The sequence below is a fragment of the Phaenicophaeus curvirostris genome, chromosome 2 (genome assembly GCF_032191515.1).
Source record: "Phaenicophaeus curvirostris isolate KB17595 chromosome 2, BPBGC_Pcur_1.0, whole genome shotgun sequence".
Lineage (NCBI taxonomy): Eukaryota > Metazoa > Chordata > Aves > Cuculiformes > Cuculidae > Phaenicophaeus > Phaenicophaeus curvirostris.
In genome coordinates, this window is record NC_091393.1 from 112,233,256 (window position 1) to 112,253,057 (window position 19,802).

The 19,802-nt window shown below is 36.9% G+C and overlaps 1 protein-coding gene across 1 annotated transcript in view; it reads left to right on the forward strand.

Moving 5' to 3' along the window:
• The first annotated feature begins 537 nt into the window (after positions 1–537).
• Positions 538–19,802, forward strand: part of RAD51AP2 (RAD51 associated protein 2) — a 30,590-nt gene continuing 11,325 nt past the window's right edge. The window contains exons 1-2 of the mRNA XM_069850911.1: positions 538–620; positions 2,653–2,706. Coding sequence (XP_069707012.1) covers positions 538–620; positions 2,653–2,706 — 137 coding nt within the window. The remainder of the gene's footprint in view (positions 621–2,652; positions 2,707–19,802) is intronic.

Sequence of the window (19,802 nt, forward strand, 5' to 3'; positions counted from 1 at the left end):
CAGTGACCACGGCATCCCCAAGGCAGTGACCACAGCATCCTCAGGGCAGTGACCACGGCATCCCCAGGGTGCTGACCATGGCATCCCCAGGGCAGAGACCACAGCATCCCCAGGGCACTGACCACAGCATCCCCAGGGCACTGACCACGGCATCCCCAGGGCAGTGACCATGGCATCCCCAGGGCAGTGACCACGGCATCCCCAAGGCAGTGACCACGGCATCCCCAGGGCAGTGACCACAGCATCCTCAGGACAATGACCGCGGCATCCCCAGGGCGCTGACCGTGGCATCCCCAGGGCACTGACCACAGCATCCCTAAGGCACTGACCGTGGCATCCCCAGGGCAGTGACCACAGCATCCTCAGGACAATGACCGCGGCATCCCCAGGGCGCTGACCGTGGCATCCCCAGGGCGCTGACCACAGCATCCCTAAGGCACTGACCGTGGCATCCCCAATGGACACACTGTGGCATCCCCAAGGCATATACCATAGCATCCCCAGGGCACACACCATGGCATCCCCAGGGCACACACCATGGCATCCCCAGGGAACGCACCACGGCATCCCCAAGGCACTGACCACGGCTTCGCCAAGGCACAGACCTCAGAATTCCCAAGGTATAAACCACAGTGTTCCCAAAGCAGTGACCATGACATCCCCAAGGCATAGACCGCCGCATTCTGAAGGCACACACCATAGCATTCCCAGGGTACAGACCATGCCATCAGCAAGGCATAGACCACCGCATTCCCAAGACACAGACCTTGGCGTTCCCAAGGTGCACACCGCGATATGGTTGGACTCGATGATCCGGTGGGTCTCTTCCAACCTGGTCATTCTATGATTCTATGATTCCCAAGGCACACACCATGGCTTTCCCAAGGCACTGACCACAGCATTCCTAAGGCACTGACCACAGCATTCCTAAGGCACAGACTACAGTGTTCCTAAGGCACAGCCATTGGCTTTTGCAAGGCACAGACCACAGTGTTCCCAAGGCACTCTTGTTGTCTGGAGTGATATGTAGCTATCATACGTGCATGGGACATACCCTTGAGGGCTGCACTACAGTTGGTGGCTTCTTTATCCAAGGTGTGGAACTGTCTGTGTGTGCAGGGACAAAACCTTGTGGTGCAGGCTCCACTGAGATTGATGACACTTCCATCCCATGCATGGAGCCACCTGTAGCCACCATGTGCATGTGGAGGCATCATCTTGCATTTCAAGACATGCTTTTATTGGTGGCTCTTTCCCACAAGTTTTTTACAGTTGCGGGAAAGTTCATATTAGATAGTTTAAATAGCATAGCATCATTCAGCCATTTGATGTAAATTTCACACAGAATTACTGAATCATTTAGGTTGGAAAAGACCTTTAAAATCACTGAGTCCAACCATAAACCCAATACTGCCATGTTCACCACAAAACCATGTCCCTAAGCACCACATCTGCTTTGTCTTTAAAATATTTCCAGGGATGTTGATTCCACCACTACCCTGGGTAGCCTCTTCCAGTACTTGACAGCCCTTTCAGTAAAGTAATATTTCCTACCACCTGTCCTAAACCTAAACTGATCTTGCCCTTCAATATAAAATCCAACTTATGTTGCCCTTGCTGTTGTCATTGTCATCGTAGTAGTTGCTGTTCTAGTAGGAATAAAGATCAAGTCTCTTTGACAAGAGGTTTCACAGCATGTGACTAAATGGTAGGCCCCCTTCTGAGGCAAAGACCCACATAAATGTTTCCTTTCATGCATGGAATGTTCTGTTGCTGAATGTTTACAATACATAAATTAAGCATTTTTAGCATGTCCTAAGCGTAACACTAGAAAAAGCAGATGGATACAGCAAGGAGTTGAAAGGAGGGCAAAATAATGATGTATAAAAGAAAGAATATCTAAATCAAGCCATGCCCATTTTTATCTTGCTACTCATTATCTCAGGGGAAAAGAGAAAAAAAAAACAAGCCATGAAGATTGTGTAATACATGATAGGTGGTAATAGTTTTTAGTTTATTGTTGACATGCCCTAAGAATTCAATTAGAACTCAAACTGATGTGTTAGGTTTTGTACAAATGAACCTGAAGATGCAGTATTTTCACTTTGCTGATACAGACAACTGATTAGTTACCTGTGTGATAAACAAAAAATGCTAATTTTACACCCACATTTACTTTTCTTTTTTTTGTCATAAGACAATAATGTAATTGTTTTATGATCTTTTGGAATTTCCCAGATCATTCCTCTTCCTTGAATCGTATTTTGATTTTCTATGTGTGTAAAAATGCAACCTGAATATGCTAAACATTTAGGTTGATTCAAGCCTTAGCACAACAGTTATGAGGTGCTTCACGTCACTGAGTATGTCTGAAATTCCGGTTCTATTTAATTTAAATTATTTCCTGTCATCTTCATATTTTGCTACTTCGTTGCTTGCTTGGCCTGCCAGATCATTGATAATCATCTTTAGCATGATGCTGTGGCATCTGCTGGATGAGTTTTAACCACTTTATTCCCTCATATTTTCTATCTCGTGTTTGGTTTTTTGTAAGTTTATCTTTTACCATCACAGAGCAACATTAATTCTGTGTGACCTATTTCGATCGTGTCCATATTGCAGTTACTGCTTGACTTCCTCTTATCTTGGTAGCTCTTCTAGTGGCAGCAGCGTAGCTGTGGAGCTCTGTGTTAGCAATAAGACCAGGTATTTACCTTGTGTCTTGCAAGCATTTTGCTGCTGTTTCATTCTTTCACAGCCAAAGAGGTAAAATCTTAATCAGCCAGTTGAAAGCAGGCTTCAGGTTGTCCATTGGGTGGCTGGCGCTTACAGATGACGTGCCTTTCAATATTGTCAAGGGACACGCTTTTCAAAAAGGGGCTGAGCATTTGCTTGCTCACAAAAAAAGTATAGGTTTAATTTTAAAACATTTTAGCTACCACACATTTAAATACAACTTTTCATAAGTGGGTATTTTTTTAATTTAATTCAGTGGCAGAATTCCCATCTACTATAAAAAAGTGTAGATTAAGCAAAACATACCATGTAGTGTGTTTTCATGTACCGCTTTCTGGGTCTACTTTTAGAGAATTCGGTATAAAGTCAGATTACTTAGACTGTGTTTTCAAATGTATTTGAATACATGATGCACATTCTGAAAAAAAAGGACTCTGAGGAATCATTATAGAAAACTCTGGCTTTCATGTACTATATCATAGTAACAATGCAATACAGAATCCCTTGTGAAAAGTAAATATATACAAACCCTCCCCATTTGTAGTATTACTGCTTAGTCCAAAATGCCCATGAAGAAGCTTCATTTTGACTTAAATCAACAATTTAATAAATTTTCCCAAGTAAACCATGTGCAGGGTTATCATGTAAAAGGTAATAATGACATTGTCAGCTGTTGTGCTGTTATGACATATCTCACATTTTGCTGTTCTTCACCTGAAGGCTTTTGTAAACTCAGTGTATAAGTTTACCAGTTCAGGCCACTGGCATTTTCAGCCACATAACCTTCATTTTTAGTCTGTGTAATGATAATACTGTGTTCTAGACTGTGAAAATTAGTTTCACTGAAGTAGTGTATTGTATAGGTAATTGTAGGATTTTTGATGCTATTCAGTTCTTTGAATTTTGCATATGAAACTCATTGTTGCAATTTAGCAGCTTTAAATGTATTTTTTTTTAATCTAAAGAACACATTGCTCATGATGGAACTACAACAACATAAACAAAGTCAGGATAAGTTTTCTATTTAGTGTATATATATTTTTTATTTTAGCATCAGAATTAATTGTGTAAATATAAGAATTCATAGCATGTGAATGAGTAACACAAAAATGTAGGTACTTGCTCCTTTTACAGTCTGCCATGGCTTACATGAGTCTCCTTTAGGCTTTGATTCCCAAACGTTCTGCTTATGCCTTTGAAAGAAGCAAAGTGATGCCCCTAAAGCCTCTGATCTTGCCAAGGGAGATAGACAGGCATCTTCAGAGGGAAGTTCAAAATCTAATGAAATCGAGGATCTTCCTCTCCTTTATTTCTGCCCTCTTCTTTGCTCCAGAGTTGGGAATTCAATATAAAAAGACACAGTAGTCTCTGAGAGGAGTCACTATCTCAGCAGGGTCTTCTTGGTAATGACATTTTTATTTTTTTTTTAGCATGATCTCCTGCTTTACAAAGCAATTGAATTGCAGGATACCATTTCGGGAGTTACATTTTCCTCTCTCCATTTTATGCTCAATATTTGCTAACAATATGTTTGTGTGTATATTTTACCAGAATCAACAGCAGAATAAATAGAAGGAATTTAAGTCTGTATCTACATCAATTGCTGTATGCTTTATGTTCTGCTAGGCCTTTTGAAGGAAGCATTTCCTTCCTCCCTTCTGTGTTGCTTCATGCAGTTTCTGGTCACTGAAACGTACTTGTCTGTTATATGGGGAACTGAAAGCAACAATGCGGCTGCAAGGATTGGCAGAAGGGAGCTGCTTCAAGGCTTTATGATTAGATGAAGCTGCTGCAACATGCTGCAGTTGGGAAAGGGCGAGATTCTTGATACTCAACAGCAAACAATGAGCGTGATCGAGATTATCAATTTCAAAATGGCTGTAAATTGTCTTGCTTCCTTAATGTGTTATATATAATTATATGAAAATTACATCTGTATGTGTATGTATTATCTTTCACATTCATCTCTCATTTGCTTTTAAATAACCCTAAGAATGCAGATAAAAGAAAATGTACTTACTTTGCTAACAAATGCAAATGTAATGATTTCATGTATACAGATAACTTTTGTATGTATCAAACCAAATAATTTATAAATTAGTCTTTTTATTAATGAGATTATTAGTCTTCAGTTTCTCAGGCTCATGGAATGAAATGTGAAAAAAATACTATTTATATAATATCATTTCTGTTGCATAATACAGTCACAACTGGGTGTAAATGCAATGCCTAACTTCAGATAGCTGAAGTTGATGGCTAAGCTACTTACCTATTTCATTGCATCACCTCTGATGTCAATAAAAACAAAAAGAAACCCTGACAAGGTAGATCAGGCTGGGAACCTGGCTACTAAGAGTCGTCTAAATGTCTTTAGTCTAAAGCTAAATGGCATGAGCCCAGGTTTTACCCCAGTGGGCTGTTTCCCTCTGAAGTAGTTCTAGTTGTTCTTCATAAGAGAGACTTGTGCGGAAGTGGAAATGAAAGGTTGATGTTCTGGACCTGACAAATATAATCTTCAAGTAAATAATGGTTGTTTAGAAGGATAGGAATTACAAAACTTAGAAGCATTTAATTTTCTAAAAATGTCCTAAACATAGCATCGTGCTTTCCTCTGCCATTTAGCTCAAGGCAGAACTCTTAGATATACAAAATAATTCCTGTGAAGTCAAACCGGTCATGCAGTCTTGAGATGTTCCAAGAGGGCTTTGTTTGCTTATTTGATCCATGAGTGATTTGCCTTAGCTAAAATATTACAATAATCACATATAAAAAAATTGGAATGCAGCTGTGGAAATAATAACAAATAATAAAGGGAATAAAAATAAATAATAAACTAAAAGCCCACAAATTTCAGACAGGCTAGGAGATTTATTAATAACGAAATACGTAGTTTTAGCAATACACAATAAAACAAACAAGATGCTACCTAACTGCTTCAGACACCAGAATATCTTACTCTGTTTGCTTGCATTTTTGTAATTATTTTTATTATTCATGTTTGAAATATATTTTTTTATGGTTAATAATACACTTCTACACTGTAATATGAATGTATATTCTATTAAAAACTGCCAGGGAGGGTAGATGGAGAATAAAAGTTGCAGAAGGACTATTTACTTGTTTATGGACAAAATGTACTCCAATCTTGGTGGACGTTTAAGTAGTCATCTTTTTATAATTAAGCTGCACTGTGAGACATGCTGCTTTCTCATTATAGTCTTTATTCCAGAAGTAATACTTTTAATATAATTCGGTTTGAGAAAACAGCAGTGAATCAGTGCTCTTGGACCATAGTGTCAAATGCAGGATGTACAGCTAAGAGTGGAGATATGTCTCTGAAAGTAGGCTTCTGGACATGAAATAAGTTCAAAACCAACAGACAGAGGTGCTCCTTAGAGAAAAAGAGACATTAAAAAAAACATTGAAAAAGTATTTCATAATTTCATTTGCAATGAAATCTTTGTAATATTAGGTCATCTTTTTTTTTTTTTTCTGTATCTATTAACCCTTAAAATAAATGCCAGTCCTCTACACACACCTTTCTAATTGCCTATGTCTCAATTTGTTAAGATCATGCTGTTGCTTCTCTCCCCAAATGCAGTGCACAGTATCTAGTCTGGTAACTGGCAGCAGAGATGTCAGGGTAAGAAGATCTTACTAAAAGCAAAACAGTTACACAATGTTTCTTTCACTTCCCCTTATATAGTGGTTTGGAAGCTAGGAACTTGCAGAGCTGGAGTTTACATTTGGGTCAGGACACTTAACAGGCATTGATGAGCCTTTTAGTTATGAACTCGTCATTATTATGTAATTTTTACCTTGGTTTCTGTAACTGCCTATTGCAATGAGTTAACTGTGGAGTTAACTATTAGATACTTGAAAAAATATTCACTTATAGCATTAATACAGAACTATAGTATAGTGCCACGCTGAAAATATCCTGTGCAATATGAACATATAAATTTGAAGTAACTTTTAAAATACATTTTAACAAATATTTACAAAAATACATAATATAGAAATATCCCAAAATAAAAAATTATTAGTACTGAAGGAGCTGTACTGATTTCCATTCTTCTCTCTATAAAAATAATTGAAAATGAAAAATTATTAATACTGAAATAGCTGTACTTTTCAGGCTTGCAAGCAAATACTCTGTAGTGTATCCCATCACCATGTGCGCTTGCTACAGAATTCAAGGGCCTTCCCCCAAAGTCAGACCTCAGGGAGCACCTGAGGTATGCATGCGCTGATAGATTATTATATTTGATGGGGGAGGATGAAAAAGGGAGTATGAAGAGGCCTGGTGTTCTCAGAACCTGCCTCCTAAAACTCTTCAGATCTTGAAAGCGCTTTACCTGTGAGAAGCATCCTAGGTGGTTTTGCCCAGCATCAGCCACTACTGTGAAGTGTTTCTGTTTCCCTGAGCTTTCCTGAATAACTTCCACTCCCTTTTGAAGCTCCATGGTTAGTCCTTATTTTTAAGTCCTACTTGAGTCTGTTTCTGACCATCCTGTATCACTGTTTACCCCTTCATCCTACCATGTTCTCTGCTGCATGGAACACAAGCCCTCTTTCAGAATGCCTGGTTGCTCCTGGAGGAGGCTTGTACCAAAACATAGAAAAGGGTAGCTGGGTTCATATTGTATTTTAAAGTTCAAATATGTCTTATTATCTTATGTAAGAGAAAGACAATTTAAATATTTTTTCTTGCTTTTGAGATTTGTTTTAGCATTGATAGAAAAGTAAACTAAGCAAAAAGGGGAACAGTCTGCTGTGCCTGTCACAAACAAATGATTCTGTAGCAATACAGATTTGAAGCCAGAACACATGAAACAAGTGCAGCAGATACGTTTTAAAACTACTGTCTCAAATAAGCATTGTCAACTTTTCTAGCTCTGTTAATTATTCTGTGGTTGCCTCATATATCTTTATATCTGGAGATTAATGAGAAATATTCATGCATTATTGCACTTGTTAGCTTTTCCAGATTAAGTATAATATGACAGTAAGAAATGTTTGATATGTATATAAAATCTTTTTCCATCTTTAACATTTTTTTTTATTTATTCTTAGCAATTTGGTAGTTTATTTTATGTTGTATAGCACTGTACAATTAATCTTTCCCTGATTTTCAAATTCTTTACTGATCTTGATTTTTGTACCTACAAATATATTCTACATGATGTCTAAATTACTGATCAGCATATTTCAAGTCATTCGCAGCTATTGTTTTGCGGAACAATGGGGCCTTCAGTGTTTTTAATGTGGGAGGTGAACCAAAAATCATGGAGTAAGTTGAAATTATTTTAAAATCAACTCTGAGAAAGGAAAAAAAAAAAAGATTGCCCCAAGCTCATTATTTTATGACTGCAGGCTGCTGCTAACTGGGTAGTGTATTGTAATATAACACTGCACCACAGCATGAACAGCAGAGAAGTGAAACCAATATTGAGCTGGATGAGTTTTAATAAACCCAGAAATTAATAGAGGCTTTAGACTAGGTATTTTAACTTACCATTATTTATAATATCTTTTCATCAGATTTAACAAGGTCTAGGGAAATGATGAGTATATTTTACTTCATGTAATATTATTAGACTCTACAGTCCTGAGTTTTTGAGGAGTAATTTGTCTCTCCAGATCAGAAGCGTTAGATGAGAAGCTAAAATATTTCTCTATAAAATGCTTGCTATCCACTGCCTTGGGTAATTTTAAAAAGAATTTTATAAGGAAAATGTTTTACTCTGAAGGCTGTTCTAAGTCAAAAGAGGTAATATCTTCCCCATTAAAAAATTGTGAGCATAGATAATTTTCAAATAACTAAACAAGAACTGAGTAGGTTTATGAATACAGCAAACCTACTCAGACTGGTTCCATTTATTTGCTGTACTTTGGCAAATACAGTTAGACAAAGATTCTTCATACCTTATGCACATATACTAGGATATGTTTGTTTCTATGTGTTGTACATAGGTAAAACATATCCTTTCTTCACATTTCTTCAGTACCTTAACTGTTAACTCACCAGAAGCTGATTACAACATACAATGCCAGTGCTCTAAACCACTTGTTTTATGAAGGGACAAGATGGAGGAAGGATGCAGTTCATCATTACTTTTCTCTGAAGAGCTGTCCACTAATAAATGCAGAGTGTGTCCTGCTCTCTCATTTCCAAGTCTGGCAACTCTGTGGGCGTGCACAATCCAAGAACTCAAGAGGAAGACTAGACAGCTTAGCCTAAATGTCTGTTTCAAGCATCAGTGTCAGTGAAGATAACGTTTCTCCCTGTGATCCCATCGAGCTTGCCCAGTGGAAAAGTAACAGCTTAACTATTGGTTAACACCCAATAAAAGAATAGTATTGGTCAAAAGACATGTCTGTGCTTCAGAATGTTATTCCAGATAGAAACACGTAATCCTGAATGAGTTTACCTAGGTTCCAGCAATAGGACAGTCATGTTAATGCATCGTTGAGTCCAGATTTATTTACCCCTTGGTCCAACTGCTTCTTACAGGCAAAATTTTGCAAAGGTCATGACGTTGCATTCTGCAATGTAGTTCATCACATGACCTTTTGTCATATTATTTTATCTCCAGCCTTTCCTGTAGCAATACTTTACTAACTTTTTCTCAAATGATTAACATATAATTGCAAACAAGTGGACTAGGATTCACTTAACCAAATATAGACATCAGAGTAGCCCTCTACATTTGGGTTAGCCATATTGTATTGCCAGTAGTCAGCTGAAACAAATAGGCATTTTTAACAGTTTATTTCTTCCTAAACATCTAAAATACTTGAGATTTAATGCCAGCCTAGAAGTGCCTATTTTTTCCTGCTGTCTATAAAGGGAAACTTGAGTGGTTCGCTCAGAGGCAGATGTCCTAAATTAGGTTACATGAAAAGCACCCCGTGGTTTTCAGACTGATAAGAAATATTGCTAATTGTAAAAATGGCTGTCCTGGTGCTCAAATCTGTGGGATCTACACCACTGACCCAGTGGCTTCACTGTTGAATTTGCATTAATTTAGATTATATTTTCTTTTCTGCAGACATAATGTATTTTAGAAAACACAGGGAGATCGAGTCCCCATGCCATCATTTGACTCTAATATTCTGTTAATCAGTACTCTGGTTTTAATCTTATCTTTTAGATAAGTCCCGTAAAAAATGGGTGATAGGTCAATTGTAGATTTAACTCTCAGACCTACAGCATGTTGATCTTTCAGCAATTTAGGTGGAGACAATTTTACCTAATTTAATCTTTATTATAAAGAAATCACTGTTACTGGAACTCATTTTACTCTCACTCTGTAGTTGGATGAGGAATCACTGCAGGGCAATACATATTTTGTGTCTTAGAGACTTAGATAAATCACCATCTAGATGAATCTTCCGTACTGGACAATTCACTTCTAAATGATAGAAATTGGGTGATAATTAGCCACACAGTGAGAAGGTCCAGACTTTAGGGCTAATTTGTTTATTATCAGGATGATCCTTTTTAGGCACAGTATTCTAAGGAAGCAGTGGTTTAGTCATATTGTGTTCTAGATTCATTGTCTTTGCGAAACAGCTAGTAATTCATGACCCTTTGCTCTAATGCCATTTCAAGTAATGATACACTAAGAAGTGTTTTTAATTTTGAATAACAGATTAACTGAGATTCTGTTTCTCTTAAGAAATTTATCTTGTAGTCTATCAGATTTGAATAAATGTGGATGAGGTTATACCTAATGCGGTGTGCATGCATCCACGCGCACGAACACACACGTTGTTAAATGTAGTTTATTTGTTGCCCAATCTCATGTGTTAATCCTTCAGTTTATGTATTTATCTAAATTATTTATAGTCTTATTTACAAGATTTTGTTTCTAAAATTGTTAGGATGATACTTCATGCGTCATAATTGGGTTTTAGGCTGCTGGCTGGTTTGATTACTTTAACCTTTCTGTGGAATGGTCCCTTTACCGATTTGTTGATGTTTAACAGGACATCTGAGCTATTGCATAGATGTTTAATCAGCTTTTCTGTTACAGTCTGTTCTAAACTACTATCCAAAGTTGAAATGGGGGTTGAACGCAGAGGTTTTGTGAAGACCTACATAATTGTCATTTTTTAATATATGCATAATGTGTTGGTATGCTTAAGAACGTGTTTTATGTAAAATTTTATATAAAACTTTGTAAATTTACAAGGCGATGACACACAATAATAGATATAATAATTTTATACAAGTATAAAATAGATATATGTAATTGATATGTCTTTTGTGCGAGAACAATTACAAGACAATTTGTAGTAAAGAAAAGAAATGCCTGCTGTCTTTCTCATGTCATATGTTGATAGTTGACTATGTTTAAGATTGGGCCAAGCAGGAAGCTATCTAATGTTACAGCTGTTCAGCATGAACCTTGAGAAAATGCTCTATGTTCTTAAAATGATATTTTTTTTCCCTAAAACATCTACTGAACACAAATTTCTGATTCATATTCTTGAAAAAAAGAACATTGAATTCTTCTTGCACATATGGACCCAATAGACCTTGTTCAGTTTCTTTTCCTTCCACCCATAATTTCTTTATTTTTATCCTGGGGCAGTAAAATAAAACATTCTAAAGTGAGATTTTGAACAGAATTATGAACTGACTTCTATTCATACCATGAGTATCACTGAAATTACATATCTCTTTCAAAGTAGCAACACCTGAATACATGAAAATAGATTAGAAAGAATAATTGCTGAATTTAAAAGCAAACTGCTTATTAAATCAACATTGTCTAGCAGTTGTTTTAGCAAGCAGTCAGTGTGGAAACCATTTACCAGTTGCTAGGATGTCTCATTTATAGTGTTGACCTTCAGTTATATCAAATCACTACATGCTGTGAAAGAGTGGAGAGGAATAGCCTACGTACCTGTGTGCTATGCCTGATTCCTGGGGCTTGCTGAAGACAGATACAATGCTCTTGCAATTTACAACAGTGTCAGGAAAGCCTGGAAAATATACTCCCATCCAGCCCACTCAACAGGATGGGCAGAACTGTGTGCCGATGAATGGACATTTCACCCTTATGTTTGTCTGCTTTAGGTACTTTTCCTTTCTTTGAGTGTTTTTCTGTGTCTGTGGAGAAGATGATTTCTGTAAAGAAGTATATGTAAATAGATCAACACTGTAGCCATACTGTGACTTCATGTATATGTCAGAAAGCATTTTCTACATGGAACTACATGAACAAAGGACGGCTATTTTTTAAAAGAATAAGAAAATGGCAGTTATTTTTATTAGAATAACCTGTTGTCTGATTGTTGAAGCTTTGAAGAAACAGAAGGGAAGAATTCTACACTGTTTTTATGTTATGGAACCACTGTGTAACAGCAGCATGCTACAGTGTTCCCTTCAAAAAATTAAAATAGCTTTTGCTTAATTTTTATTTTTTGTGCATTTATTTTATATTTATTTTGAAAGGTAGAAGATTACTCATATTAATGTTCACATAATTTTTTTCATTACTTCCATCCTTTAGCATATCATGTTATTAATTTTTCCTAGTCTTTCCAGTCTTACATGCTAACAAATTAAAACATGTATCTTGTTCATTTAATATATGTTGGTATAACTGGACAATCTCATTCAGACTAAGATAGCTTTAAAAGATACTAAGGGGAAAATGCCATCCATTATGTTTAACTTAACTTTCATAAAGCATTTTATGTTAACTTGGTTTCACACTACAAATGCTGTTAAAGTTGTCTAAGTGTTGTTATTGAATACTCCAAATTCAACAGATAGTTGTGAGTTGTTCTTTGATAGGGAAAAATTTTTGGATTTTAATTATCAGCCATTTAGAGCATTTCATCATTATAACCTATAGTTTCCTCAAATACTAGCAACAGTATCCTTGCTTTTGTGATTCTCTGTTAAGTGAGTTCCAGCTTTGTCAACATTGTTTTGATCATTCATCTTTTAGTCATCACTTTAAATATAGTAGATATTTTATTCACAATGAGCGATAATCAGCTCCCAGGGTTCCATATTAAATGCATGAAAAGACAGTTACTAAATGCCCAGTTATACAAACTGTTGAAAAAATGAGGATCCAGTACATTGAAACAATACATTACTAGCTGTTTGGACACCCTAGATATACCTCATCTAGTTGTCCCAGATGTGCCTCTTTGTTAGATGTTTTCCAACCTAGAACCAAAGAAACATAAGAATTCGCGTTTCAAAAAAGCCTTTCCAAGGCACTCAGATACAATCCATGTTTTCACTTTGGTATTAGGATAGTAAATTATACTTTGAGAAGATAACTGAGACCGTGGATAAGCATTTTTCTGTAGTTCAGAAGCTTGATGTTTCCCAGTTTTTGAAAGGACGGAATCAGTTTTCACCCACATTATTTATATTAACAACCACAATATCTGGAGAGTTTACAAAATTAACGGGGAACACATAAGTTGCCCACATGCATGGTGACACACTTCAGCTACTTATTAGTTTTGTGAGCATGTCAAAAGTGAACCCCTGACATGAGTGTGTTTTATGCTCACATTTAATGTCCATAACTAATACTATTTATTAGGTCAGGATGGTGGAGGAGAATAAAAAAGAAAAATAATGCAGCTATCAATTATAATTTGCCAATTCCCTTACAGTGTAAGCAATACATTTCATTTGTTGGTGTTTAAATCTTGCTTCATGGCTGGCAAATGTGTGGTAACCACACTAAATTAAAGAGTTCAGAAAAGATTTGTCATAGCTGATATATAGGAGGAGAGGAATGTCGGTCTGGAGGAGAGGGTTTGTTTTTTTTTTAAAGTACACGTATAGTTAGGGCTATTTTTCTTCTACATAATACCTCTCATTTATAAATAATGAGATTTAGTTATAGTTTTATTTTGCAGTCATTTAGTATTGCAGGATGATTCTGAGATGCTTCACAGTCAACTATGTCCAATAACTGTGATCTGTCTTACGTAGCTTTCCAGGTACTTTATGAATATATCAAACAGCATAGTTCCCAGCACACATTGTTCAGAAATAAAAAGAAAACAAATAAAGGCTTTGTCAAGCCCATCAGTTTGTTTTCATGTAAAGTTTGATGGCCATAGGTAGAGACTAAACACACACTACTCAAAAGTGCACTTCAGGATATGATTTTCCGCTTCAAAAGGCACTTTCATCTTGCACACTTAATTTTCTTGCCAGTGAAAGAGGCACTGTAATTTGGATAATTTTAAGAAGCTAAATGGGAAGTGGCTGAACAAGACTTCAGAATTCCCTGATAAGAGAACTACAAAGGTTTATTATTTTCTTGCCTCTGATACATCCTCAAACTACCATGAAATGGTGTATCACGCACTTGGGCAAATACTTCAGTGTGAATGTTCAGGAACCAAAACCAGTAACCTGCACTGCTTTTATTGACTTAAGGCAGCAGAGTACCTGTTTTAGTTATCTTTTTGCTTCTACAGGAGCAGAGGTACATTCAATATAAGGAAAACTACCTTGCAAAACTTCTCAGTTGTCCCATGGATATTTTGCACTTTGAATATCTACTTTGCCAGAAGGTTATGTGGGTGCAGCTCACACTTAGCTTTTGCACTGTGGAATTCCCAACATAAACTGTACTTCATGTAAGTTTCTGCAAATCTTTATCACCTCTGAAAAGACTTCATTGTCTGAGATGCTGCTTGAGCAGCTAAGCCCTGTGACTTCTACGATATAGTGGGTAATGGCAGAAGGTGCTGTGTTTGTTGTTAACCAGGCTTATTTCCAAGAATATCAAAAACTACTGATAAGCAGATGTGCCTGACACTTAACTTTACCGTGTGACTCTCAAACATAACTTCTTAATAAACAGAATTGAAGAGGAAAGCAGGAAGTGTAGATATTTTGTATCGTCACAATGTGTTTATAGAGGTAGTCAACATTGAAAAGTTGTTTATTTAAATGTGATTAAATGTAATCTGTTATTCTTAACTAGCTTGTTATCAGAAATAGATACTACTGTAAGACTAATTGAATCCTTATGAATGCTCCTGATGTATTACACGTGGTTTAGTTAGTCTGTATGTGATAAACACAGACACTAAAAGAAAACAGCAACACTGAAAAAGGGAAGGTGGACTGCTTAAAATTTAGTGCTATAACTAGCTTTTCATAGCAAGCACACCAGAGGCAGTGAGGAAACTTCAACCTTAGAGATATTCAGAGCTTGACTGGAAAAGCCCAGAGCAGCCTGATCAAAGACTGAAGTTAGATGCAACTTGAAAATCAGCTCTGCTCTGAGCATAGTGGTCGAGATGATTTCCATAGGTCCCTTCCAATATAGGTTTTTCTATGGCTCTATGAACAAGCCTGTATGCTCTATGCACTTTCTTCAGCAAAAGTGAATCAGGCATAGGGATCATATGGACTGAGTTAATTGCCTGACTAGCATGAAAAGAAGAACACTGCATTCCAAGTGCCTTTGGATGTGTGTGACCTGAATTCAGCAGCACTGCAGACTTTCAACAAAGAGATTTTGTACTGTCTGGCAGGCAGAACTATTTTCACTGCGCTTTATGAAGAAGATGGATAGCGGCAGATAAAATTGGATGAATATCCTTTGTACCTCTGTGTTTAGTGCTCTGTATACAAAATATCTTTTTCACTGCTTCTGTTTTGGAATTAAGCTGCAAACAGTGTGATATTTCAGTTGGAAAATAAGAACATCTCTGGGATTGTAGAGGGAGTCCACATAATAAAGAATGATATGGTCACAGCAATGGAGCAGTATGCTCAAGCAGTCTATCAGGTAATAGGAAGAGAATATGTCCAAAATATCAAGTCCAATAAGCAGTAGTTTTTATTCAAAGTGGCAGCTGTCAAATGCATAGGACATGAGGCAGTTGAGTAGTGACTTCATTGCAGCGGACAAAGTAAAGGGGTTATAGAGGGGTATGATTCACTCTACAGTTAAATAGGGCTGGGTTAAGTTCTTAAGTGCCTCTTAAGCATGTTCCTTTCATATTCCTCAAGATGGAAATGGCTCATAGAATAGTTTGAGTTGGAAGGGCCCCTGCCCTCATCAGGGACACCTCCCACTAGATCAGGTGGTCAAAATTTCATCTAACCTGGCTTTGAATGCCTCTGCAGATGAGGTATCTGTGACATCTCTGGGCAGTCTGTTCCACTGCCTCACCACCCTCACAGTAAAAAATCTCTTCCCAATATCTAATCTAAAGCCACCTTCTTTCAGCTTAAAATCATTAACTGTAGTCCTATGTACTCCCTGATAAGAGTCCCTCACCATCTTTCCAGTGCTGGAAGGCAGCTATAAGGTCTCCCCAGAGCCTTCTCTTCTCAAGGCTGAACAAGCCCAAGTCTCTTGGTCTGTCCTCGTGGAAGTGATCCAGCCCTCTGATATCATGACCCTCCTCATGACTCATTCTAACTGATCCATGTTCTTCCTGTGCTGAGGACTCCAGAACTGAACACAATATGCTAGGCAAGGTCTCACGATAGTAGAGCAGAGGGGGAGAATGGTCTCCTTCGACCTGCTGGTAACACTTCTTTTGATGCAGCCCAAGATACAGTTCACTTACTGAGCTGCAAGTGCACATTGCTGACTCATGTTGAGCTTCTCATCCACCAGCACACCAAGAAGTCCTTCTCTTCAGGGCTATTCTCAATCCATTCTCTGCTCAGACTATATTTGTGCTTGGAATTTCCTCAGTCCAGATGTAAAAAGAGCTCCCTCTGAAAGCAACAGAAGAGTCTATTACCAGTGAAAACCAGAGCACCAAACCATCTTCAAAGAATTAAAGTTGTGACAGTCGAGCAGCAATGACAGGCCAGTGCAGAGAGAAGGTGGTCTATGTGAGATACACTTCCTTCTCCAAGGGTTAAGGGGGGCTTTTGTCATGCACTTCCCTGTCACTCTTAGATACCATGCCGTCTGGATCTCTCCCTTTGTATCTTCAAACACTTTATTCCCCTTGTTTTACAGCAGTATTTTGCTTTCAGTTTAACTTTCAGTTTAACTCTGTATGAGGCCACAAGAGAAAACAACTAAGGTTTTTTGGAAAAGCTTCCTTCTTTTACAAGGGCTACTTTGTGTTGGTCCTGAAACAGTCATCACCACTTATAACAGCAGAAAAAAAAAAGAAAATAAAATGAGTTAAAAAGGGGGAGGAAATATTAAAATAATAGCATCTCCAGCAATGCTGTTGAGGTGTTAGTAAACTTTTACTAAATAACTTTTCAGGGAGCCTCTGATTTTCAGGACAGTTTTAGTTCATGTTCACTGAATCACTCTAGGACTGTTGCTTGTGTACACAGTAGTCATATATCCCTTATGTGATGCTTTTTCTTTGGTAGTCAGTATGGACACTGATGAGAATATGGAATTCATACATTTAATGCATACAGAAACATGAGCTTCCTTAAGATTTAAGGTACATCGGGTAAAGTTGAAGTTCAGTCTTTGTTATACCAAGGAATATTTAGCAAGCTTAGTAGTTATTATTAGTTATTGGGGACAATGTTGATTACTCTGGAACAGAGGGAAAGGATTAAAATTTTTATTATTTTAACTATTTCAAAATTACATGGGTGGATTGGCAGTATATGAGTTAGAGCTGCAGATATAGATTTAACAGAGAGTATAGAAAATGTATTCACACACATCTTTTTAAATGAATATTCTTAATAACGAAGTGATAGTGTGACGTGGCAGTGATATGGCAAAAAAAGATAATTTGTAAAATATAGTTTTAAGAATGTTAATGACCAACATCTTGTTCGTGAGACAAGTATCAAAATGGAGCTTTCCTAGTAAAGCAATAAATTCCCTTTGGAATCTTTAATTACGACCTTTGATGAATCAATGTTAGAAGTGGAGCTCTTTACAGCAGTATTTTGCTTTCAGTTTAACTTTCAGTTTAACTCTGTATGAGGCTACAAGAGAAAACAACTAAGGTTTTTTGGAAAAGGACATTTTTAGCATTATGGTTCCTGATAGAAACATGATGTATTTCAGCAGTCCTTCAGTCTAGAAATTTCACATTCTAAAAAGGCAGTTTACTTACAATGAATTGTAAAGACAAGGCTGCAATCATTCTGCTAGCACTGCTAAATTGAGATAAAGGACTTGAGCCAAATTGCACCGCTTCACTTGACAAATCAAGATTGTCAAATTTTAGTGTCTTACTGATCACATAGAGTAGCATAATTATTTTTGTGCTATCTTTGTAGATATTTAATTTAATTTCCTAATATTTATTCTGACCTTTCTTTTTTGATACTTTGCACTGATTTTTTAACACTTTGCAATGGAAAAGAAAAAGGAGGAGAGTTATAAAACCTTTTGTAAATGTTTTAAATAATAATTTGAAGTGAAAGAATATTTCTGAGATCTGGTTGCTGCATCAGAACCCAAAACTTCTTTGCATAGTATAGTAGTAGTCAAATACCTGATATGTATGATGGAGATGCAAGCAATTGACAAAGTTTGAAATTATAAAAATTATATAATTATACATATACTTTAAAAAATTATACACATATATATTATACTGTATGTATAGTGTTTACATCCTATTAAAATATTACTGAACCTGAGTAGCAGTGAAAGCAACTATGTCATTTTTCTAATCCATTAGTAGAAATATGCTATATTCGATTTGTAATATCAGTAAACAAGTAGTATGAATAAATTTTTTGAGTTGCAAATTGAAGTGCAGAGCATGCAGGGTATGCTTCAGTGGAAGTTTGTCAGCTTATGCTAGGTATCTAAGTTATACACAATAAAGTAAGTCACAGATGTGAAACAACTGGATGGGGTTTAAGAAACAGTCTTGATTTATAGCTATGTAGATGCAAGAAAAAGTAGTCATCTTTATTGTTCATCTAATTCTGATTACTTCCACTGTTTGAAGACATAAGTGATTTTAAACTGATCCCTATTTGCTTGCAACCTACCATGCATACTAAAGGACTTCACACTGACAGGCAAGTGCGGGAGTGTTCTACCCAGAAGCTGTTACAATCAGTTGTGAACATTACAGTATTTCCACTTCAGAAAAATACAATAATTTGTTTTCCAGAAATGTTTCCTGCATGCTTTTCCAGTGCGAAGGAGTAGCAAATGTAAGTGCCTTGGTGAATCGGCTGCTCTCTTAAATGCCTGAAAATCCTGTTTCTAATTTATTTCATGACCCTTCATCCCATAAGGTATTTTAAGTATCTTAAAAAGTGAATGTAATCTAATTTATTTCAGTCAGACTATTTGTTGCTTAAAAATAGACAGAAATAGTATCTTGTTACCTAAAGGCTGATTCAATTAATATTATTTCTTAAATATTAGAAAGCAGTTATTAGTCAGATTTATTTACAAAAGAGAAATATTGAAGAGAAAACTATTTCAAGCCTCAGTTCTACACAATTCCTGCGTGTAATGTTTACTACCAGGAACAATGGATCTGTTGGGCTTCAGTGGATTTGTTCACTGTATTATGGAAGATAAATCTTAAGAGATATATGTGTGTTTGCAGCAACAGGCCCTGGGGATGTTTCTATTTTTATTGACAGTCCTTAACGATATTAAAGCAACCCACTGGTTTAGCGCAAACTTTAAAAAAATGACCTTTTGGAAATGAAATTTCAGCAGTTGAAGAGGAAACACTTATTTCAAAAGTGCGAAGCTGTATGAATACTTGTTATTTTTGGAATGAAGTCTTTGGCTGAATCAATGCTTGCTACTGTGAAAAAAAAGCGATGTATTTTCTGCTATGTGTTAGTAAGAAAAGGATCGTGGATAACGGCCATGGACATGAACATTTACGCATGCAGGATCTCATGCTTTTTAGGGAATTCAGAAAAATAAATCCAGCTTTTAGAAATAATTGGTGGCAGGTTGCTTGGCTCTAGTCAGTGACACCTCATAGCACAGGCATCAAATAAAGGATTTTCATAGAATCATAGAACGGTTTGGGTTGAAAGGGACCTCAAAGCCCATCCAGTTCCACACGCCTCTGCCATGGGCAGGGACACCTCCCAAAGGACCAGGCCGCTCGAA